The sequence below is a fragment of the Lagopus muta genome, chromosome 4 (assembly GCF_023343835.1).
Source record: "Lagopus muta isolate bLagMut1 chromosome 4, bLagMut1 primary, whole genome shotgun sequence".
In the NCBI taxonomy this organism is placed as follows: Eukaryota; Metazoa; Chordata; class Aves; order Galliformes; family Phasianidae; genus Lagopus; species Lagopus muta.
This window is the reverse complement of record NC_064436.1, coordinates 40181363-40207161: the sequence shown is the minus strand read 5'-3', so window position 1 is coordinate 40207161 and position 25799 is coordinate 40181363. Positions and strand designations below refer to the sequence as shown.

Below are 25799 nucleotides of genomic sequence, written 5' to 3'. Positions count from 1 at the left end.
GAGTTTAGATCTCAACAGATATCAAGAACTGGTGAAGGTTCCAGTTTCTCTCTTCCAGTTTTGTTTTGTCTCTGAAGCTTTTTGAGTTGTCTATATTTGATAGCAAAACTGTATAATGCAAACAAAACCATCTACTTTGTTAGATCTGCTGTGTACCAAACTTTGCCACTTGAAGAAAAGAAAGATCTTCTTCCCCTAATGTGCAGCAACATTGTGACTGCTAGCGTGCACCATGTGGGAGTTCAGCCATGCCGGGCTACTAGCTGTCTATTGTGTTTCAGCAATACAAAGTTGTTGATGAGAAGCTCCATCTGTATGTGTGTTCATGTTCATGATGTGTACTCAGTAGAGATGGACTTGATGCTGCCTTGGTCTCTGGTGAGAATGGGATTTGAGTTTTGTGGCTCAGATCCATCTGTGATAAGTGTGTTCCAGATCCATTTGAACTGAATCTCTGCGCTTGGTTCATCCGATGGCACAAGAAAAGTGTTGATATTTACCCTTTATGTATCACTCCTTTTTATACGAATGTATTCTCTTGTGTTCCTTTTTTTATCAGATGTAAAATTGATTGTAAAAGCCAACTACATTTACTGATTGAAAGTATTGGTATAACGGAACTGCATGCCCAGTAGAGTTTGACTTGAGCTTTAGTTGTCTGATTTCAGACTGGTTATCTTCGGTCTGGGAGAAAAGCATAGATCAGGTGCATATGTATTACTTGTCATCTTTAGCATTAGACTGTGGTATTGTATCACATGCTGATCTCAATGGATGTAACTGGAGTATACTTAGGAAGTTAATGCAACTTCCTGGTAATTCATTTTAAGCTATTGAAAGTGGTCTTGGTCATGCTACTTGTGTTCTTGAGTTTTTGTTTTTTAATAGACGCATTTTTTAGTTTTTAATACACTTATGATGGACAACACAGTAGTTTTAATAGTTGTGCAGTACTCTGTATTTACTTGAAGTAAATCATTTTATATGCAATTTGTTAGATAATTACAATTTTATAAATAAAATTGCGTGAAATATGGTGTTGTGACTGTGTACTCTTGGTGTAGCACACAATGCTGAAGATACAAATTTCAGGCAAAAACTCCTCTGGGAAAAGCCATCCTGTTCTCTCCCCCAGACTAGCAGGGGAAACAAATCCCTGGGTCTCACTTGCAAATAGAATTTACATTTTGAGGTAGTTGTGAAACATGCTGTGTGTTGCCAGTATCTGCCCTTAAATAAGTAATAAGCTAATACTTGAACAACACATCCTCAAGAGATGAAAACTCACATCTAGTGTCAGCTGTTACTGAAATCCAGCTAACAAATGTGCTCTGTTTGTTTCTGACAGGTCACTGGTGTTCCTCACGCTGCTGTGGCTGCTGGTCAGTGCAGCTGTTGGAGCTCCTACCATAGTCATTTTAGTGACCGTGAAGTGTTCAGAAGTTGTATCTCTGCAGGGAGCAGCACGAAGGGGTATAGCATTTTGTCATGCATTAAGCTTTTGTAAAGGAAAGTGGGAAATTAATTGTTCTAAGTGTAATATCTCAAATAGAAATAGTGAGAGCTGGCTTATTGAATTGTGCAGGTAAAAATGTGTGATGATGTCTTGTACTTGTTTACACAGAGAAAAAAACAGTATTTTAAAAGCTATAGGGAAAGCAAATCCACTTCAATGTATCTGAAATAGTGTTTCATCAACCTGCATTGTTTTGCAGTAATAAACAAGCATAGTAGATTTGAGGCACTTTGGAAAACAGATTGAGAAAACCTCTTGGAAAGACTTTCCAAATGTTCTTGGGAGGTCAGTACCCTGATTCATTTCCCCCTACAGTAGTTATCACCACTGTTCTGACAGTGGAAAATCTTGCCTTCATCTTAGCCTTTACCTGGCTTGATCAGGATTCTGCATTGAGTACAAAGATGTAGCTCTGTTCTGGCTGAAGGGGCTCCATGAGAGGCATTTCTCATAAATTTCACCAAGAAATAAAGTTTCTGAACATCTATGGGCCAGTGAACTGTTTGTCATCTGTCACTGATCTAGTGCAATCAGTGAGTTGGAATGAATTGGGCCAAGTGATGATCATTTCTCTTGAGACAGCTTCTGGCTGTGACAGGTTACATGCTGCCCAAGTGCACATGCTTCTTTCTAGTCCTATTGCAGGCAAAGAGATGGGAACAGCATAGTGCAGCATAAATCTGGTCTTATTTTGTACTGTGTTTGTTCTTAGATCTTGTTTCTCTAATGAAGAGAGACTGAGAGGATAAATGATTTGCCAACTACATAGAAATATCCTGCAGGCTGACACATGCCTCAGATCAGTGCAGCATTTTTGTGAACAGATGATCTCTTCAGTTGCCTTCTTCTGCCATGATATAAAACCATCTTCACTTCCACTTGTGCAGGCTTAGCATGGATTTTATCTAGAAGTGTAAGTCACTTCATATTCTGTCCTAGGAAACCATCTGAAAATTAAAGGGTATCACTGTTGGCCTTTACACTTGCTGTGCCAATAGCATCTCTAATTAAAATTCAGTAATAGGAAATGTTTGATATTTTAACTTGAAGTCCAATTAGACACGTAGGTGAATGGGAGTTGTCACCCCTTTGTTATGCCCTGCTTATGTGAGAACTTGTGGTTTATACCATTGTATAAAGGAATAAAGAATCTAGAACTGGGTATGTCATTGCTAAATGGCCTTTCTAATATATTTTGGAATCTATTGGAATTAATGGAAATTCTTTCCATGCCTGAGAAAACTTGGGCTCATATGGGCCTGCTGTGAGCTGTGATGTAAACATGCAGGCTGCATTTACCAGTGTACAGGTTCTGCATTATTCACAGCCTCTTATCATGGGATTATAATCTATGTTCACAACAATATGTTCTGGAGGTGGCTTTATTGCTACTAATACTAATATTGCTACTATACTAATATGTCTTTTGAATTTATTTACTTATTTATTTTTTAAATAAGAGGCTTTTTTACAGTTGGTACTTGAAGCTTTTTCTTTGCATTTTACTGATTATTGCCAGTTAATTTCTGGCACTGGATTAAATGGATGGGAAATTTTGTGTGAATACTCCTGTAGCATCTGTTGGGTTTTGGCACAATCTCAAATCTGAAAAAAACTGAAGAAAGTGTCCATTCTCTTTTCATATGCAGCTTCTGTGCATAACTCATTTCCTGGCATGAGTGGCATCTTCCCATCACGGTGTGGGATGCCCAGTGATTTCAGAGAGCCTGGCAGTGAATTTGGGATGGTCAAAAGCTGTCTTTTGCAACCATATGGTGTGGCGTCACATGGGTGCTTGGGCTCCAGGTTTGACTTGTGTTGATAAGCAAGGAGCTTGAGACTTTGGATAGCACTGGGAGCACTGAATTCTCCTTTACCTGGCTGAGGAGTTGCATGCGTTTCTCACTTGATGGGTTCTCTAGGTAAGCTGCTGCGAGATATGCCTTTTAAAATCCATCTTAAAAAAAACAAACAAACAAACAACCACCAAACCACAGTAACAAAAACCCACCCAACCCAAGCAAGCCCAACAGCACTTGTACCTACATGGCCTTATGGAATAAGTACTGCATAGCTTCTGCCATTGAAACCCACAATTGTTAAACCACCACAGTGCCTCTGTGTGAGCATACACAGTGAAAGAGGCTGGAATTGTTTCCTTTGTATTCTTGCAGCTGAAAGGCAGTCAGTGATTGTGTTGGGGCCAGAGCCAGGAACAAGGGCTCTTCACCAGTACGTGCTGGTACTGTCACAGGTTCTGTGTGTGAGTATGAAAAAGGACAAACCACAGGATAAGTGAAAGCACTGAATTTTTTATTTGTTTACCTCTAGGTACCATGAGTTTGACATTAATAGGCAAGACCAGTGAATGAGCAGCAGTACATTGCATTCAAACCTGCCTTTTCAGAGCACCAAAAATGGAGCTAGATTTACTTCTTAATCCTACAGTCAGTGCACTAGCCTGGACTTGCTGCATCTTGTACTGTCCCTAATTTAGTAGTACATTGTTATGCAGTTAGGGGGGGGTGTGAGGAAAGAGTCATTGTGTAGTACCACTTTTACATCATCATAGGACTACAACATGCACATTCTACTATGTGGCCCAAGCAACAAGAATACAAGTAGAACAGTTACGGGTAGAGACAGGTTCATGTTAACACCACCTATGAATTTTTAGAAATCTTTTTGGATGGGTACCTACAGCAGTTCATCAATTTGTGTGGGGACATTACACGCATGCACAAGTGATACAGTGGAAAACATAGCAGGAGAGACAGCAGGACAAAGGATGAAGGTGGAATTTGTGATGGATGCAGTGAAAACAAGACCTTCCTCAGCTTTCTACAGCGAGTCTCTGCTCTGTTAGCGAGGCCTGCTGGGCAACAGTTTTGTTCTCATGGCTGCGGAGTTTTGATACGACTTCTAGGAACGCCATGTTCTGCACTTCCTTTTGGAGAGATTCTGGAAAAGAAATAGTAGAAGAAACAGCGCTTTGTATGAGATGGGCAAGAGAACAGTAAAGCATGGTATGAGGCACTTAGGAAAGTGTCAGCACTACCCTGTACCCATTGTTACACATAAGCCTATAAATATCATCTTTTTATTTACTGTTCTGAATTGCTTTTAAGAATAGAAGAAGTCTCTGGGGCCTTGGGCTTGCCCAGACACCACAGATTTCAGCTAGAGATGAAGGATGAGTTTTCTGCATAGCAGTTACAAAAATCCACCTGGAATGCCTTTCAAAAAAGATGCTTAAGAAGTTTTTTAATTGAATGTTTTTGTTTGATTCTTTAAACTATTTTGATGGAATGAACAAGTTTGCCTGAAGGGTTCACTGCATAGCTCATTTGTTTCAAATCATCTCTGGTTGGTCGTGTGAGAGTGTGAAGAGGATATGTCACCACCTGGTTGCTGGTAGCTGCCCATTTACAGTTCAGTTCTGATCTTGTCACAAGTCATCAGCTAATGTTGTGTGTATGTATACAGCATTTATGTTTGACTTGAAACTCCGAGACTGTTTCGTGGTTCTCATCCTGGATAGCATTCTTCTTGATATTAAAAAGGAAAGGTTGGGAACAGTACTCAAAACTGATGCAATTCATTTATTTATTTTATTTTTTAAAGTAGGGAACTTACTGAAAGCCCTCTGCTCTAGACTTCTCACAGTTAAGAGCCAAAGCAGCTGGTTTTGTTTCATATCCTGTTTAGTCCATTCTAGTGAACTCACTCAGCAACAAACACCTACGTGTATTTTTTTTTGCTTCCCAGGTGCTGCTAGGGGCTTAATCTCTGAGCTTCCCAGAAAGAAACCCAACCAGCTGTTTCAGATTAGCTATGCTATATATGCTATGCATATCTACGGCTTTTCCTTACAGCACACTTGGGCATTTCTTTCCCTTCCTACTTTCTTGTTCACATGTTTTCACTTTTTTTTTTCTTGTAGTTATCCCTGTCTTTGTGTGTTGAGAACTCTCATGCTGCTGTGTGCCTGGGACCCAGTATATATTGAGCAGTGTCAGTGAAGCTGTTGGGTGCTTAGGCTGTGTAGGCACTTTCATTCCCCTAAGATATCATCAAGCTTAAGCAGTGTTACTGAACTGCCTTTTAGGAGCTTGCTGTGATTTACAGTTAGCTGATCAGTTGTGCTCTGCGTATTTCTGACCGCTGCACACAAGTCACTGTGCTATCTAGGAATACTCTGCTTTTGCTTATTCCTTAGGTTACACACTTCCATTGTCCATTGCCCTCATTCTTCCCTCTTCTCACCCATTCACTCAGTTGCAACAGCAACTTCAGGTGGCAAAAATCATGTATTTAGGCATGTGTATTTTCTGCTAACACAGCTGTTGGCAGTATCAAGTACTATCCTATAACTAAGGACAGTAACAAGAGTGGACACTGGAGAATTAAACTTACTAATAATTGAAACAGTACAACCATTTGCTAGCTTTTACTAACTATGGCTACAGAGGTCTGTTTACATGGGAATTTGTAAATGAAAAATATGGAGACTGGGGAAAACGTTAGCAGCAACAGAGCTGGAAGATATATGTTTCATATTTTCACACGCAAGAGTGGACTTTGCTCTTTGTGATTTCACTTCTCTGATTAAAATCAATTGGCAAACAAAACTTAATACCAGAGTTGCTCAGTTGTTGCTATTATATACTGGCTATTTTTACACGGGTCTATTCATGAGGAAGCAGGGCTGAACATTGGGGCAGCTCTGACGACTTCACAGCTGTGCATTGCAGTAATGTGCTGTCTGCTCCCTGGGAGAATGCCAAGATGCCTAACATCTAGGCAATGCTTACAGTGTGGTGGCAACCGATCTCTGCCACTTGGATAACCCTGGAAAAATAAGGGAAGACTGCTGCCTTATTCTGGTGGAATAGGGAGACAGTTATTTGACTTTAAATAATGCTGTTGGTCAATCTTGCAGGTGACAGGACTTGGAGAAGTGAAAGTGCAAGCGTCAGGCAGAATTTCTGAGGGTGATTATTTTTGTTGTCAGTGCACACAACACTGTCACAGTGAGTAAAAGAAATGTAGCCACTTCTTGAATCCTTATTTGAAGATCAAATTTCCTTGTTATATCCTGCTCCATTCCCTGTATCGTCATGTCCGGCAGTTGCATGTGTTGGAGCACCTCCTGTTCATCATCCAAAACGACCACAAACAGTTGTGCCTGGAGCATGCTCAGGTTGCCAAGGGAAGGACCCTTCCTAGCAAGGTGAGTGAGGATCCCTCCTCACAGGGAGGGATGTAGTCGCAGGACTACATCTACGTGTTGTACTAAGTTCTTGTTTGTATGTGTCCCTGCAAGTATTTCTTGTCTTTTTGAACTTCCTGCAATTCTTTTAGGAATTTAAGGTCAAGAGGTACCTTGCAAATTTCTCTTCCACCTAATTTTAACTTGAGTAAGTTAAAGAAAAACAACAAAGCAACCATTGTATGTCAGTTACATGGAACTTACAGTTAAAGGTGAAAATTAAATTATCTGCATGCCTGTACAGAGAGACCAATACTGTACAGTTTAAAACATCTTTCATTTTTTTCCTGTCAAACTTCCAGATAGCTCAAATTTCTGGGATCAACCTGCATCGTGCAAAAGCTAGAATCTGATTTCTGTAGTTAATATCCAAAACAGTTAACAGCTTCTTTTTCTTGACCCTATAAATAAAGTGTCACAGTAAATTGACCCACTCTGTGCACATTCATAGTGAACAGGGAACCAGTGTATTTGCACATGTGCCCTATGTTTATTCTACAGAAAGATTAATTATATAAATGTTTTAGGAAAGCAGTCCCTCTCAAATACTCACCAGATCCTATAAGGGCACAGACCAGCACCATGGAGTTGTATTTTATTTCTGGAGCGCTCCTGTCATCTGATAGCAGTCTGTATAGAATCTGAACAAGCTGAGCATTTTCAAGATCCTTTTCAGCAGTGACTGAAATACAAGTGAAAGCTGTGAAACTGGAATTGGTGCTTCGTTTGGTACTTTTGTGTTTTATCCTTCTATGGAAGCATGGATCTTTCATTGTAGTGAAACTGGTGCTGTGGTAGAACATGTTAGATGGCATGGTGATAGGAATCACAGCTCTTGCTATAAAAATGCAAAATAACCTAACTGCTTGAAAAGACAATCACTATGTTCAGTGATAAAATCCAATTTTAAATATGCAGGAGCTAATGGAAAATGTGCCTGGCTTTCTAGCTACTTAAGTCAACACTTGCAACATTTAAACATGGAAGACTTCTACTGCCTGAATTTCCCTTTAGAAAGTTTGTCTGAGTTCAATACAGACAGTGAAATTCTTGACTCCATGGTAGGAAAACTCAAGGCCTATTAAGACTGTGAAAGGCTTTGCAAGATCAGAGTATGATTTTTTTCCTTTGTAGTTTTCTAAGAAACATACTGAATTCAGGCTTGAAACCTTTAGATGTCTGCAGGGTTAAAAGACTCCTGAATTTATCATTTCCTTTCAGTCAAAAACTCTGATGCGTTATTGGCAGTGATTTGGAAGTTGAATGTAGCATTCTGTGTGTACACAATGACAAGAGATGAAATCAAGAACAAAAGTATGCAATACTTGTTTAGTTCACGATATTAATTAATACACAAACAAACAGGACAAAGCCGCCACGGGGCATTTACCCTTCTTTGTTTGGTAATCTGAGTTAGGGGAGATTTAAGTTACTTGTTAGGAGGCAATTCTTTACTCAGAGGGCAGTGAGGCACTGGGACAGGTTGCCCAGAGAAGTTATGGATTCCAACATCCCTGGAGATGTTCAAAGCCAAGGTGGATGGGATCCTGGGCAGCATGATCTACTGGTTGGCAGCCCTGCCCATGGCAGGAGGGTGTGGAAGTGGTTATCTTTAAGGTACCTTCCAACCTATGTCATTCTATGAAGTTGAGGCATGTAATCATCTCTGCTTTCATATGGCAACTTTAGCATCTATTTCTGTGGAATTTAATAGTAGCAATAGACATATTTTGGGGCCTCATCTACCTCTATATGTATTCTTTAGCTCCCACTGATTAGGTAAGTGAAAGCTTTACTTTGATAAGCCCTTTCAAGAGGGGATTGATCATTTCAGTGTACACAGGCCTCAGTCACATAGTTTCCACTCTAAATTACAATTTTATTAACTATTAGATTTTATCTGAAATCTCATGGAGGTTGTTCTAGAATCTGTGATCACCTATCAGAATAGAAAAGTAGATATAGTATAACCAGTAAACTTGAATTTTCTGCATAAACTTATTTCTTGCCTATTTCTTTGCATGAATTGCCATGTATTTCCATGCAACGAAAAAGGAGATGGAAGCAGCAGCCTGTTCTACGTTGTAAAATAAACTCACAGGACTCTCCCTGTAGGGTTTCTTTTGAGCACAGGCTCAGAAGAACACAGGCAGTTAGCTAATGGGATACTCACCTAACTCTAAAGCTGCTATTAGTGCCAGTGCAACGAGAGCTTCATTTTGCATTATTACATGTTCGCTGGTTGCCATGGTTACTAAATGCTTGATGCCACCGCTCTGTACAATCGTCCTAATTACATCCTAAAATAAATGGCATAGTAATGAAAAAATTCCGCATTACATACAAACAAAGTTTAAACATTTTAAACATTACATATTGCATTTAAACAAAGTTATCGTGGTAAGGATATTCATTGCTTATATGCACATTTAATCGCGTTACATGTAAATGTATGTGCATGTGAGCCTACAAATAATCTGCTGTTAACACTGCAATTATAATATAGAACTTATTAAACCAAGCCAGTCAACCAATCTAAGAGACATATTGCTCTTTTGCAAGTTACCACCTATAACTTCAGTTCTTATGGCAGATGGCCAGTTGCCTAACAGTGAATACACTTTGCGGTGTTTGAGCTTAGCTGGTGTTCAAAGATTACTAATTTTTCCTTTTATGTTGTCATGTTCAGGGCAGCTTATCAAACCCACCCAAAAAATTCTGTAATTGAAATAAGGAAATATAAGAATACAGTTTAATAATGTTGGCATCCAGATGTCTTCATCTCTCCATGGATTTTTAGTTTCTTCCAGAAGTTCAGAGAGGTGAGATCACAAATATATCTGCTACTTAATAGAAATTGTGTATTACAATTCAGAATTAGGTAGGAATATGAATAACATTCTCTTGAAATATTGTAAATTTATGCTTCAAATATGAAGCAGGTTAGGAAAGGACAGTTACGAGATACTGATGAGTCGGTTTTTGTTCTAAAGCCAGCAATTAAAATGGACTGTTGACTAAGATCTAGGAAATAAAAATGCTGGGTGGGTTAAGTGACTTTAAACAGTTCAAATATATGCAAACAGGATTCTCTTTTCAAGTTCAAAATTTGATCTGCATTACATATGTAATGAAGAGTGAATAAAAATCTCTGGTGTATGCATTTTGATTACCTGTATGCTATCATTAAAAAGCTAGTTTGCACATAAAGCAAATTTTCATCATTATGTGCACAAAAAATACTTGATAATGGTTTGCTTGGAAGTTGGATAACTTTGCATGCCAAGGGACAACTGTCCAAGGAAATGTGGTTTGCCTTTTTAATTTATTTTTTATTTGTTTTGTGGATGCAAAGATTTGAAGCAGTAGTTGTTTCTTGAAATAAGAATCCAATTTAAATTTATAAGCTTGTTGAATTTCCATTTTAAGCACATGTCTCTTTGCAATTCCAACCACAAGCCCAGCTCATTAACTGATACGTGTGTTTAGAATAATTTGTTTCAGTGCTTGCATAGACTGTGCGGTGACATTCTTTGTGCAAGGAAAAAGACACAATATGATCACAACCTTGAAAACCGAAATACTTATAGATGATCACATTGAAGATACTTGAAGATCCTTGTGGCGCAAGTCACAGCCTAATGACTCAAGAATTTGTCAGTCAGAAAAAACATTTTTAAATTGTGTCATGTCTGCAAGTATGTAAGTATTTCTGTATTTTTACTTACTTGCAAGGATAGTTTTTCTCACTTGTGATTTTTCTGGTGGAAACTCTTTAGTGGCTTTGAGACTTCTTGGAGTACTCTGGGAGCTGCTAATTTCTGTTTGACTTTGTGGGGAATTTTGGCTATCTGCCTTGACATCCAAACTTTAATAACTGTAGTTGAGCATTGCCTTCAAAATGGCAGTGCCAAGCAGGTAAGAGGTGCTATGTCAGATAAGTCAGGTTTGGGTACTCCTGCAACTTAACAAAGGGAGTATGTACTTGTGAGTTAGAAAGAAGTTCCTAAACCACTGCTGCCTTTCTCAATATTAGCCCAAATACTATTAAATAAAAAATGATTTCAAATCTAATGTGTGCTATGGAACCAGTTATGTCCACAGTCCAAGCCTAGAGGGCAGTAAATGCATTAAAAAAAACCCCAACCACCTTCTCAGCTGTTTTATTCTACCAAAGTTGTTTCTCCTGTAAATACCTAAACCACGAAGAAATTCAACTGTGATAATTCCGTTAAGTGCCATCTTAATATCTATTTCAAGCCATTAATAGTGTCTCTGCATTTAGGATTAAATTCTGTTTTCTTGTAGGGAGTATTAATAATTTGCGTCTGTGCCTTCTTATACCATCTACGCATGGCATTTGTAAGTGATACGAGGGGAAGGTATAGAACTTGGGGTGGGAAAACTGGACATAAAATGGAGAGTGAGCTTTAAAAAGACACAGTAGTCTAGAAATCAGTGAAAGTGTTTGTCTCTGTAAGTCCTATTGATTTGTTTTTGTAGAGACATTGCAGATTGTTTTTCACTTTGCAAACACCATGAACAAATGAAGAAATCACTATTGGTCTGAGTTCTCCACATCACGCTGCTTACTTTTAAGCTCAGTCACGATGTAACCTGGGTTTGTATCACCAAACTCAGCCAATGAAGTCAGAGCGTGGAGTAGATTGGTTCTAGGGGAGGTGCATGTGCTCCTTCTAGGGCTCTGTTTCATCTAGTGTTCCCCCTGAGCAAGGACTGAAGACTTGGATGTGCTTGGATCTTATAACTTAAGACCTTTTATGTATAAATTGATACACAGGTAATGGGTGAGACAAAACTCATTGGTCACAGTTTCTCTTAATGTCATACCTTGTACCACGTACAGGCAAGCTTCTGATAGAATTCAGAGAAGAGGATCATTTCTAATGGTCCATTAAAATCTTAAAACTCTGAAATACCATGTGAAAAGAGCAGAGGGACAGCCTATTTCTGGATCTCAGTAATTTGATACGTATCTATATAGCAACATCATCATAACTGAATGCAATGACTCTTCATAAGTTATCATTAAGTAGAAAATATGGCACGCTGAATTTCTGCTGGATATAGAGCAAATTCTAACAGGTTGAGACTTAGCTGTATGCACTCTAACGGTGTTCCTTGACTGGCTTCTGTATTTTTTAACCCACATACTTCCAGTGAGTGTTTAAACCTGGTGCTTCAGTGAACTGGCAGGTCCTGGAGGCTGAGAGGATATGAAATAGGAAATCAACCATCCTAACTCTCAACAAGACTTAGATACCAGAGGCTTTGGCTGCCAACAGCATGAAGTGCAGAGGTAACTCTTCGTTCTTACAAGCTGAACTTTTTCGCCACTAACTTACTTTAGATTTGCTGTGTCGTATAAGTGCAGAAAGTAGTCTGTTTGATTCTCCCATCACACCTGCGTGATCCTTTGCTTCACACCATTCCACCAATCGTTCCACCAGTTTTGCATTTTTTCCCAGTTGTTCAGCTGCTTCTGCTACATATTTCCGGAGCCAACAACACAACAGAGAAGTTGTCATTTTTTAAGCAAGTGCTAGAAAAATAAGCTGAAAGTTACTTACTAGAAGGAGTTCGAGTAGAAATTTGCCAGCTTGTACTGTGTGAAAAATCTAGGTTGCATGGAAGCAATTAAAGCCAGTAAAAATGGAGACAAATATCAGAAATACTCAGACCCAGTTCCCAACTTTTTGTTTGAACTTTATGCACTGACTAACAGCAAAGAAAATACAGGTAATGTCCCAATCCTAGTTGAACTAGTTAAAAAATTTAAAGTACCACTATCATCAATTAAATCTTGTAGATGATAGTTTGCATAAGTTTCTTCAATGAGTTTCTACTCACAGAAGTTATATTACCACAGCTAATAGCTGTGGTAAAGTACAATATTCTGAGCTTCCTTTTTATTTCCTTTTTTTCCCCCATGAATCTGCTGCACAAGGTTGAAAACATTTTGGTGATTTATTTCATTAATAACTTAACAGACATTAATTTCAAAAATACACATTCTAGGTACAGAATAAGCTGCAGAACTGAAAGGTGTTTGGTCACTTTGAAATTGCAATTTGTCATTGAGCAAGTGCATTAGTATGCTCCAAGAAGCTCAGTACAGCTAGAAAATGCACCAAGTGAACAGCAAAACTGGAGTGGTAGCTTACAACTCCCACACCTCAGTGCATTCTCACATTGTGACAGTGTAGGAGCGGTTTGAAATAAGAAAGTAAATAAGCATTTGACATCTATTCTGAGGGTCCCTGGTAGTCAGTTTGGGAGTTCTGGGTGGAAAAAAATCAACCCACATTTTTCTCTGCCTTTGTAGATGTATTTATTCCAAAACTTGAGGAATAAAATTAAACAAACAAAAACCCAACGCTTTTCTTGTGTAAGTTTTAGCAGTATATCACAGACTGAACCTAAGTGAATCATTTAACATAGAGAACAGTTTATTTTTACCTTGTGCATCTATTAACATTCGTAATGTTCCCAGCAGCTTGAACTGAACAGGGGGCATCTCCGATCTGAGAAATTTCAACACTGCTTCTGCAACACCAGCTGATAGCATCTTAGCCTTATTTACAACTGCATGAATAAAGAACAGGAATGATCTCGAGAACATTTTTGGAAGATGCAGTTTATTTCCAAGACAGTGTTGGTGCAGTTTTTCAGACAGTTTGAAAAATAGCTTGTGAACACAGACTTCAGGAACACGAGTGTGTGCTGACAATGCTGTGTTGTACAAAAATGTTGTGGTTGCTGAGACACACGTGCAAAATGAAGTGCCTAATCCCAGCATGCACTTATAACCTCTAGTGTTCACTGTAAACGTGGAAACCAGACTTCCCCACCACAGCTTAGGAAAGGAGTCCTCCACAAAATGAACCAAGCAGAAGCCCAGGCCAGTACTTACCTGCACCCCAAAATATGGGGAAACTTCTCTGAATCCCAACAACACTTTTCTCTTTCATGTAGGGAAGGGAACTAAAGCATCCAATTAGCAGAGTGACCTCTTCCCACTTGTAATATTCGATGCAAGCAACACTGTGGCCTGCCCGAGCTCTCCTTCATCCTTTCCACTAGTCTAAGTTCTCTGCTTCCATGGAGCTCCCTGAAATCTATGTAAGGTGTAAACTTGATCCAATATCATAGTTAAAAAATGTTTATTTCTTTTCAGAGTAGCATTTAACAAGCAGTTCATCACGGGCCGTTTACTCCTTACTCATTTTTCTATATTGACGTTCATTAAGTCCTGTGTAGGTCTCTGGCTGACATTCCTGAGCACAGGCTGCAGGGAAGCTTTCGAACTGATGCAAGCTAACAGAATTACCTAAGCAAGGTAAGCAAATGGTGTAGCACAAAAGCTGCATGGGTTTAATATGTATGCACAATCATTTTTAGAAAGTTACTGTTTGTCAAAACTGAAAATAGTAAAATAAGGTTAAATGGATGAAAGAATTATTTTGTGGCTTTGTATTAGAAAGCATACACAAGTACCGTAGGTTTGTTTGGGTTTTATGTGCACATACTCTGCCTCTTATGTTTGCATAATCAAAAGTCACAAATGAAGTTATTAAAAATGAAAAAATTAGCATTCAGTCCATTGCCTCCAAACAGTAACTAATAGAACAGACCGGCTATTCTAACAGCTCACCTCCAGCTCTACCTTCTGAATAGGCAAAGCTTTAGGAAGTTAGAGGGGGATGCAGTGTTTCAATATATTCCTCACTGTTGTCTGGTGGGGACCTTGGGCTGTGAAAGAGAACTCAAATGAAATAAAAACAAACAAAAAGCAGCGCTCTGCCTTCCTGAAGCCTTGGCTCCCTGCCCTTTCCTTGGTGGGGGATGAGACTGTGGATTCAAAGTGTCAAAGGATGGCTGATAGATCTGTGATGTACTTAAAAATGCTACTTGCTATCACTGTGCAAAAGCTACAAAGGCGAGAGAGCAGAATTTCTCCTTGGATAGGTAGCAGTGCAAAGGGAGGCTTACCAGGAATAGCCAGGTTTCTGAGCGCGCTCAGAGCTGCATGTTGCACAGTTACGTTTCCATCCTCCACATGTCTGTCTAGCAGATCCATCAGCTTTTGAACTATGCCATTATCCACCATATGGATACAGTTTCCGTCTGTGCAAGATGAGACAAGTCACTTGTGAATGAAAGATTTTGAATGCTTTTTAAGAACAGAAGTTTCAGTTCCCTGCTCCTTTCCAGATGTTGGAGTGCTTGACCACCACTGTCAATGGGATTTGTGATGCTCACGATAAATCTAGAACAGTGATAGAAGAACTGCAGAAGGCAGAAATTCCCTACACATCTATTACAAATGTGAAATTTTTTAATAATTTTTTTAAAATAGATGTAATGCTTTTCAGGCTAGTGAAATATGAAATTACTGATGTTGCTATACAGTTTGCTACCAGCTTTAGCAGAGTGTACACCTTTTCTTTGTATCTGTACAGATGTAGCATGATAGAAGGGCACAGTTAAACACAGATAAGATACTATGGACTATTCTTACCATTTCTGGCAAAATTTGCAATAGCCAATGCTCCTGCAAGTTGTAGCTGATGGCTGTTGGAAGGAATCCATGAAAGTACTCTCTGGAACACACTGCCTTTTCCTCCTTCAAATAACTTTTGCATGGATTCATCTGGGATAAAAAGCAGACAGTCAGCAAGCCAAAGAAATGTTAGGGAAAATTACTTTCTTTATATTTGTCAAGCTCTACCACCTTTGCTGCAATCAGCCCAGTTCTGAATTCGATGACAAATGAAATCTAACATAACCTACTAAATGTTAAATGCCAGGTCCTTTAGGTTATTTGAAAATTGTCTAATAAGTAGTAACATTCAGCAGCCAAATGACAGACATGTGTCTGCTGTTGCTTTGCAGAAGTGACACACTGTACTTACCTCCAAGCAGTAACAAAACCATAAGATCAGAAGCTGTTTTAAGCTCTGCAACATCATCCTCTTTGTCACTGTCGACGGTCTTCTGGACAATCTCAAGTAAGCACTCTACCAAGCCTGCTTCAACCAGCTGCAGTTTAATGACATCTGTGAAGTAGCACGTATAGGAGGAGTCAACATTGTAATTTAAAATACATCCATTGTACCTACATGCAGGACAGCCAAAACTAGAAGCAACGTCAAGTATTTCACTGACAACTCGTGTAGCTAAAATCACACTTTTTTTTAAAATGTGCATTCTTAGGGTCAACTTCCATCATAATTCAACTAGCAGGTGTGCATCCCCAGCTCTGGACTGCCCTTAGGCCACATTATCCACTGTGAAGCAGTGTGGAGCTGCTCTTCTCAAAAATGAGCATATTTCTTTGCAGAAATGATCTGGCATCTTGGTCCTCACACAGCACATTCATACGAGCCATGCTGTGCTTGGGCTCTCCAAAGAATTTGGACTGAGTTGCAGAACAAAGGTAGGAGTGCATCTTCTGTTTTGTGTACAGAAGAGCCACTGACTTCAATGAGCTGTGCAAGTGTAAAATACAGATTTTCTAAAAATGACACTTCAGAGCAAGTAATGACACATTTTTTTTCAATTGAGCCAAGACTTCAGTCACTTTTCCAAGGACTTCAAGAGTACAGAAAGGCCAAATCCAGCAGGCTGGGTTGGGAGAGAAATTTGTTGTGACCAAAAAAAAGCTGGAAACTGCTAAAGCAAGCTCATTCCTTAGTTACTAGAAACGAGGCTCAACAGAGAAGGTGATGAATGGGTTGTTTAGGTAGCAATATAGGATTTGGAAGCAATAATTTTTCTGTCTCTAGAACACAATATTTAATGCTTTTTTTTCCTGTGAGTTTAGAGCTGGATATCTCCTTCTTTATATACATGAATTCCATTCCTGTTAAGTTAGAATGGCAAATCACCTGATGCTGTGCCACCTCTTTTTATTATGTGAAAGTGATACCATTAGTTTTGCATCCTGACTTCAGAGAGCACAGTCTCGAAGGTCTGCAGAAATGTAAATAATAGCCGTTTGTATGGACATTTTCTGCATGAGATGTGTAAGGAGCTTAGCTCAAGTTAAAATGTTTTTAAAGACCAAAGCTGCAAAAGTAATTTCTTCATACAATTTACAAGCAACAGTTGGGTGAGGAAAAATGGCCCATCTCTCTGTTGAAGGATGTGCCTGATTCTGTCCATTTACTGCTGTTGCTCAACTTTGTGCCTGAGTGAAATTGTTTCTCCCAGAGCAGCTGACCTTCTTGTGGACTCTTTTACAGAATGCAAAATATTCAACTGGGATATTTTTAAATAAGCACTTCTGTACTGAGGTATGTAAAAAAACAAACAAACAAAAAAACACCAGCAATCCAGTTATAAGATAACGGGGTGCTGTGACTTGAAGTAGAAGTTGCTACATCTGTGTCCTTAAAAAAGCAAAACAAAAACGCCCGAACAGTAACACCCCTCCACCACCCAAGCAAACAAACAAGACAACCCTCCTCAATTTACTCTGCCAATAGTTCATCTAGATGTTTTTGCATAATGGCTGGTTGTCAGTGATCTATAATCAAAAGCACCTAACAGCACTAGCACAGTGGTCTCATGATCATTTAGGTATGCCTTGGCTTCACAGTGGAAGAGTTCAGTTGAGCGCCTCACAGTGCAAGCAGCTGAGTTAGATTCAGCAACAGTAGACCTATCAAAGCTTACTGTGACTGTAAAACAGATAAAAATTAAGCATTTGAAATGAAATATGTTGGTGTCACAGAATGTTAGAGTAATTCTGTGTCAGTCTCCAAGGTTGGAACTTCTTAGAGCTGCTTCTATTAATTATATAATAAATGAATGTATTTTGGCAAAAGGTACCTTTTCAGAACTGAAAAAAGAAATCCTGTTTTACATATAACTTGCAATAAAAGACAAAGGACCTGCCAAAAATAGACATTATCACATCGTTAAATTGAAGTCAAAATGTGTCTTGATTTATACTGAGAAGAGTGGGATGAAACTTAAATCTTCTGAGTCTACAATTATCTTCTAAGAATTTATTCCATTTCAGCAAGTTCTAATGCTGAGGTGATGAAGATGTATAGGGCCATCAAATACTGTCCTATCTTTCATACCCTGAGCTGCTTTCCAAATCAGCTCCACAGGTTAAATGATGTTTTGCTTTCCCTAAAGGGCAGATATAAGGTTATACAAACCACTGTGAGTCTTTTCAGAGGAACGTGCTGGAGGGGTGGTCCTGCATGTGTCACTGTCATTCACTGCTCAAGCCAGACTATAAACTTCAGTCCCCTGAGGCTGATGATAATATATTTCATCAACACCAAACTCAGTGTAAATGATTTCCCAATGAAAAGTAAGCAGAGAATGTCCTCTTATATCTGCAATTAACATGTCCCTTGCAAAAATATTTCCATAGGAAATTAAGCTGTTGGGGGGAGGGGAGTTCTGAGATACCAGTAAATGATGTAGTGACTGATTTATTATGTATATATAATAATATCTATTATTTATTTTTATATAATATTTAATATATAATTCAAATATATAATATGTATATATGTCAGTCATTACATCATTATATATATATATTGTATTATAATATATAATATTATATATTGGTGCTGCAACGGACTATGAATGCTTCAGCCAACAGTTGTGCCTATTTTGTTGCTCCTTAGGACTTACAGAGTCGTGACAGCCTCTCATGAGCTTTCAGGGGGAAATGGAGCTCTCTGTATTTCACAGAGAAACCTGCTGGCTACTTCAGAGAAGTATCAATCAATAGTAAGCTCCACTGATTTTAAAATGCAACTTGTAAAGCAAATAGATCGTGCTCATAGGATAAGAATACAATGCTGAAGCGAAAGTAACAGTCCTAGAACAACTCTGATGGGCATCTCTGATATTCAGTGTTCTGTAGATAAATGCTGTAAATTCTTCTATAGGAAAGAAAGAAAATCTGCTTTCAATGTTTCCACTGCAGGTAGGAGGAAATAAAATATAACATACAGAATGAATCAGAGGTGGAATCAGTATCAGCAATTTGTAGGCCCCTGTCATGTGCTCAGACAGTTAAAATATTCACTTCAGCTGAAACTGTCATCACACAGATCAACCCTGAGGACTGCCAAGCAGGGTTAGTCCCTGAGAGAGACAAACATATCCATTCCATTCCTTTTTTTTTTTTTTTTGAATTACAAATACTGTAAGATAAAAAAGATCAAATGCTCACCGTTTTCTGCTAGGGGAGCCAAAACTTCAAAGATCATCTCTTTTTTATCATGCTCTACTTGCTTCTTGAACAGTTTCACAAGCTCTTCAGCAATGTTTGTGTAGGCAAACTGCTCTTTGCTTGACTCTGCAAAGCAAAAGTTCCGTATCAAGTAAACAAACCAAATCAAAAGCTAGGATGATTTTTTTTTCTCTTTTTACCAGGTTTACTCAGTGAGATGACTAATAGTGCACTTCACAGGCAAGAACAATAGACTCGTGTTTGTCACAAAAAGGAAAGAAATAGTCTAATGCTTTAAAGCAGATGCATTGCCTTCAATTGTGAATAAGGCTGTTCAAAAAGATCTATGTACATGATCAAGGCTGTTGGGGCTGTTTCTGCCCAAGAGAATGTAAAGGTAGCTATAGAAACAGTAATGTTACAAAAATAAAGATGGTATTTTATTATCCCCACCTTAAGAGGAAGACTAACAGATCATATACTGTATTTTCCCTAGGAGAGATAAGAGTCATACTAAAAGCTTTAGTGTTTACATGGTCTTGTGACAGTGACCTTTCCTTTAAAATCTGTGCATGGCTGTTGCAAGGCTGTTTCATACTGCACGGATAGCATAACATAGCTTTACAACTAGGCAAGGTGGCCACAAGGAGATTATTCATCGGATTGTGGTTTTTTATGTTGTGGATTCAATAGAAGCATCTGATTCTATTGCCTATATCTGATTCCTTCTAATTGGCAGTTTTACAAGGGATGCAGATGGTGGGAATGGTGTTCTGTCTTCTCCAGTTGCCACCTCCTGAGGGCCATCTGTAATTAAATCTTCCAGCACCTTTGCTAACGCTCTAGTGGATGGTTAGAGATTATTTTAATGTAGAATTGATCAAGGACTGGGAAAAACCATAAACCTAACCTCTTTTGTGCACATCCCGTTGCTGCTTTTTCAATATATATGACTGCACTGCATATTCTAAGTGGATTTTTGACCTTTCTGGTATTTGAAAAGCACCGCCACTCTCTCAATGTGGGTTGGTTTTTTTTGTTTCTTTTGTGTTTTTTTTTTTTTACTTCGACATAGTTTCATATAATGCTTCCCATGGGATCTCTAGAATGCAGTTGTCACTTTTAAGTGATGAAAGATGACAACCTGACAATAAAATTCCCTGAAGTTACATGGCAAAAATAAAATATTACAGATGTAGTGTGATTGGCTAAGCTATTGCTTAAGGGAGATTTAGGTATTAAAAGCTGAATTAATTTCGTGTCAATCTTAAAGAACAAGCAGCTTTTCACTGTGCAGGAACAGGAAGGGAAGCAGCTGCTTTAAGCTTCTTTCCCATGTTAGTTGTCCAGCTGGCCAGTGCTGACTGTTCCCAAAGAGGAAAAGAAAATGTAGTTTTCAGTATCATATTTAATATCTTTATGTTTTTTGTTGTGTTTTAGTAACAGTAGAATTTCAAGCAAAGATTGTATTACTTTTTTTACTGTACAGACAGAATATGTTAGTGCTTGAACAGATCACAATTCTTCAAGACATTTCTTAAGTGCTAATGATGAATCTTTCTGTTGTTTTATTCTATTCTATTCAAACTTGCCTTCTATGTATAAAGGCATTATGTGTGTGACCAGACTAGATGAGTACATAATATTCTCTCTGGCCTTCAAAACTATGAATGGAGGACAGTTTGAATAATTTCAGGCCTTCAAATAATTCTAACTAACAGATATGTTTTTCATATTCTGAACCACAGGATGTCCTTAGAAATGCAGGATGATAATCCCAGCTGCTATATTATACTCTAGAGTAAATGCTCTATAGAGTATAAATATATAATATAGAGTAATATAGAGTAAATATATAGAGAGTAAATATTACTCTAGAGTAAATAAAGAAATGAATAAATAGGACTAAAATTTGACCAAATAGGTTGGTAAAAGATCAACACCAATGTAAAACAAAAGTGCTAAAACACAGGCCCTAACAACCTGTTGATTTACACCTTGTTGAATCCCAATAAAAACCTATTGGATCTAAATATCATCACAAACTTCAAATTAAATGAAGTAGTACACAAACTTGTTAAAAACCACAATCTCTGTCATGGCGTGTACACGCAAGTATGTAGTCTAGCACATGTTAAAACTCAGCACCTAAAAGAATATTGCATAAACAGACTTATGAACTGTGCTTGTTTCAGTTTCACTCAGTGAATTCCATGGGCAAATTTAATCCTGATAGAACTTTGTGGAGCTGCACCAGGATATATTATTTATATTATTAATAAATACTTCACTATAAATAGCAGTGTTCAGGAAATACTGTTTAGATGATTTAGAATGTGCCTAGTTGCACTGAAGAGCGTTAGCGTGAAACAGAAAGTATACTAAGTACCCAAATAAATCTGAGTTATTGAAGGAAAAAGAGACAACTATGGATTTCAGAGATAAGAAGCAGAAATTGCTTGCTTTAAATTTTGAATGTACCAGTAGGAATGCACTGAGACAAGACTTCTGTTAATCTTAAGAATGAACTTGAAGAAAACTAGAACTAAGTTTGAGATGAATGTTGCGGACTTACCAAGTTCTGCTAAATTGCCAAAAGCAACAAGGCACATCTCTGTCAGAGCTGCATTTTGGCAATGAATACCCAACAATTTCACTAATGTAGGAATAACACCCATATTGATAAGCTGTGATTGCAGGGTATCTATGTAAAAAGAAAGCACAACGAAGAGTTAGTATTTGTGTCTGTAGTACTGTTATTTACATCAGAACAACATTTTTCACGCAAAGTAACTCCTAGGCTAAGCAGTATTAAAATGGCTGTCTCCTCTACTATTCTACACTAGGATTTGGTCCAGGCATGGGATATGGACTCAGACTTCCCTTTTCCCCTGGCGATGGGATATATTCCTGTAATTGTTCCCTCCTGCTCTGGTGGTAAGTTAATTATGCAGCTACTGGTGGCTCCTAATATAGTTGGGTTTGAATCTTAGTTGACTGAGACTAGCTGAGTAAAATAAAACAAAACTACGTCAGTGAGAAACTTATTTATCTGAGAGCTTGGTTCTATAAACTGTTTTGCCTTAAAGATAAAAACTGGAAAATTAAAAGTAGAATGAATATAAACTGGCACTGAAATAAACATGAGAAGTTTTATAAACATAGGAAGTCACAATGTAGATTATGAGGAGCTTGAGAAAAAAGAAAGTTTAATAAAGACAAAAAATGGAAGGTTTAAGAAAAGTCCTTAGAAGCCATTCTGATAATTTCTTGCATAGGATGGTAGTTTATAGTATTTACAAGTAGGAAAGTTATTGCTCCTAGATGTCTGCAAATAGAAAGATGCTTTGATGGTTAGGCAGAAATGTGATTGTTTTAAAGGATTATTTATAACCATTTTTTATCTTGAACATTACCTATAACACAGCAAAGAAGAAAAACATTGTTTCACAGTTGATTAGAATGAAGCAGACGTGAACAAACCAGATATTTAGTAGATTTCTTAAGTATCTTTTTTCCTCTATTTCTAGGCACTTCAACTACATTTTAATGTTATACACTCAAAAGACAACGATCCAAAGCCTAGTGAATTCAGCAGAATTCTATTTCTTCACTTAACTTTGGATCAAGCCCTACAGGGGAGTTGTTTTTTTTTTTGTTTTGTTTTGTTTTTTGTTTTTTTTTTTGTTTTTTTTTTTGTTTGTTTTTTTGTTTTTTTTTTTCCTGAGCAGCTGAAATCAATTAGAAGTTTTATTTCTGTGGAATCAGAGCCACAGAAACTTCAGATGTTTATAGGAAGATAAAAACATCTTACAGCTGAAGTCTAGCAGATTTAGTATCATCTCACGTGCTTGGAAACCTCTTTATCTTCCAGATTCTGCCATGTGTGTTTTGAAATTTTCATTAATAAAAATTACGAAAAGATTCTGGAATGTTTATTTATATTTGGTATAAGACACTCTTTGAATAACAATAAATTTGATATACTAAATAAGTTTATGTTGCAGTTATTACAGGTTATTGGGGATGAACAGGATTTCTTATGTCTTGATGTCTTTAATAAAACTCTATTTTTGACCAGTAACTGAATTTCCCTTTTTTTTTTTTTTTTTTTTAGGGGGTGGATGTTACCTCTTCCAGAGATGCATAATCTTTAGATAAATATATGAGAACACCTTCTGAGACATCAAAGAGCTGTTGAAGTTGTCAAATTTCAGGTAAGTACAGATTGCACTAGCGCATGCATTGAATGCCATTTTACCTCCAGCAGATGTGTGAGTCACTACAACGCCTCCTGTTTCATTCCAAACTGACTGTAAAAAATCTAACTCTGAATCAAAAAACTGAGAGGGGGAACTGGAATGGTTCTGTGGAGAAAATGTTTGTGCAGGAAAACTGAAGTTACTGGTAAATAATCTGTTTTTCTCCTTGATTTTTGACTGTCCCTTGCAGGTGCTTAACAATTGTGAAGGAAAAATGGTAGTCATGGACAGCAGGAGAACAAAGACACAAAGGACAAATGCATAGAAAATTATGTGAAAAGAAGTTTCTTCATTACTAGACTATGCTTCTATCTCTTTGAGTAATCTCTATGGGCTTCATTTAGCAAAGCGTTCTGACATCAGAAACATAAACTCTGTACTGTGAGTAGTGTTTTGTTTTGTTTTTTCAACACAATAGATAGAAAAAATCTAAGGGGCAAAAAACAAATGAGGAAGAGGGAAATCATATCCATCCTTAAAAGGAAAAAGGAATCTTAAGAGCCAAATGGAAGGATATAGTTTAAGAGAGCATGGAGCGCATTAGTTCAAAGGACTCCATAATTCCTAAAGAGGAATAAAGGAAAAAGAAAATACACCATCAAGGAATAATTGTACTAGGTCAAAACTCACATATTGTATCTGATTCCATGCCAGCTTTTTTCCCTGGTGGAAGAATAGCATCTGAGGACTAGCCTACAGTGTAGAAAAGCGTGAACAGGAATTGCCAAAGAGGGAAAATCTGGGCTTAATATTGACGTCTTACCACAGTAAGCAGAAGGATATACTTTTTCCTCACAAAGACACGACAACCTCATGAGTCACAAAGCCACATGGGAGGCAAAACCTGGAATAACTGCATAACCTCAGCCCTTCACTGCATGAAGTGCTAGGGCCTTATTAGAGCAGGAGGCAACCTCACGGGAAACATGCATCTGTCCTACAAGCAGCTCTCTGATGTAGGGCTGAACCAAAGCTCAAGGCCAGGCAACATCACGTCTCAGGATGAAACAGCATTTCTATCAGCTTCCTAAGCAGAGCTGGATGCATGCTAAACAGGAAGCATGAAAACCTGAATGCCTCTTCAGAATTTGACTTAAAGTCAGAAAAAAAACTCTCTCATTATACTGCTATCAAATATTGCACTGGAAAAATGCCTGTGTTCTCTCGGGGCTGAAAAGCACTGATAGTGATGCTGCACAGATGCATATACAGGTAGATAAAAGGCAATCAATACATGCGCCAGCACAAATAGTTACCTACCTAAAACTTGAATTTCAATGGCTCCGTGTCCTTCGGTGACACACATGGAAACTCCAAAGAGTAAGATCTGAGGAGAATATCCCAAATTGAGAACTTTACTGGGGGCATTTGAATTCAAAATGCTGATTTAGGCTACTGCTTGATGTTGGACAAAATTTCAGAAAACATCCAGTCATCATGTTTCATTACTAAGTGTTTATATCACTAAAGGAAAATCTGTTTTCTACAAATAGGTGGCATAAGTTAATAACCTATAAAAGTAATTATATAGTAAATTATATCACTATCTTAAAAAAAGTTAATCTGCTTTTACATGCTTTAGGTTTCTTTGCATTTAAAGTATATTTAGATTTTGAAAGCACACTATACAGCAGTGATGAAATGAAACAAAAACTATGGCAAGCATGAAAATTAGCAAAGTTAAGTCTTAGAAGGAAGCATTGCTGAAATATTGCTATTAGACCATAATCATGGAACAGTAAGTCTTCCTTTCATTCTTTTCATTCTTTGTGTATTGACATAGATTCTGCAGACAGTAAACAGTGCAAGACAGTCCCCAGTCTTTATTTCAGTCACTGAGAGTTTTGTGATCATAGGAAAAGGTTGGCAGATTTATGGCTTAACATCATCACTTTACATTTTAAAAAGGCACTGAATGAAATAGGCAACCTTGACAGACTGAATTTTAATATGAAATGAAATGAGAAAGTAGTCTATAAACAGAATTATTTTTTCTCTGTTGTTTCACACATGCATACTGTATTCAGTTGATTTCTGATCTATAATTTGATGACCTAAGAATCCAATTGACCTAATTCTCAATCACTTCTACATTTCTTTGGAAGTTTTTTCATGGTCTGTTTTGCAAATCTTGTGAGACAGTTAGCTACTTTACAGACTAATCCCATTAACTTGTAACTAGTCTTAGCCTACAGGATTATGATAACTGCAGAATAACCATTTGTCACTAACTCTTTTATGTGGCTGTTCGCATATGATTATTAGTTGCTATTTTTCACTCTTTATCCAAGCCTGCTTTGCCTCTTGCTGTTAAGCAGATCCATAGCTATACAGAGACTATATGTAACAATATGTCTTCAGAATGGTAGAAGCACAACGCTATGCTGAACGCACAAAGGTGCCAAAACAGCTGTTGCATGTCTTGACAAAGAAAGAACTGTTACAGGCTTTTGCCAAGACTTACTTAACAGAATTACAGCATGAGGAAAACCATTCACAAATGTGTGGCACACTTGT

At 37.9% G+C, this 25799-nt stretch overlaps 1 protein-coding gene across 7 annotated transcripts in view; it reads right to left on the bottom strand.

Annotated features, from left to right (window-relative positions):
- Positions 1–3808: 3808 nt before the first annotated feature.
- The window catches only part of RAP1GDS1 (Rap1 GTPase-GDP dissociation stimulator 1), an 86396-nt gene continuing 64405 nt past the window's right edge, over positions 3809–25799 (bottom strand). For 6 of the 7 annotated variants that reach the window (XM_048941229.1, XM_048941230.1, XM_048941231.1 and 3 more), the window contains 10 exons: positions 21596–21724; positions 19021–19146; positions 15725–15868; positions 15331–15462; positions 14802–14936; positions 13269–13394; positions 12155–12294; positions 8962–9088; positions 7342–7470; positions 3809–4477 (listed from right to left, as the gene is read on the bottom strand). In XM_048941229.1, coding sequence (XP_048797186.1) covers positions 4350–4477; positions 7342–7470; positions 8962–9088; positions 12155–12294; positions 13269–13394; positions 14802–14936; positions 15331–15462; positions 15725–15868; positions 19021–19146; positions 21596–21724 — 1316 coding nt within the window. In that variant the 3' untranslated portion in view covers positions 3809–4349. The remainder of the gene's footprint in view (positions 4478–7341; positions 7471–8961; positions 9089–12154; positions 12295–13268; positions 13395–14801; positions 14937–15330; positions 15463–15724; positions 15869–19020; positions 19147–21595; positions 21725–25799) is intronic. The other variant, XM_048941235.1, reaches the window with a different exon arrangement.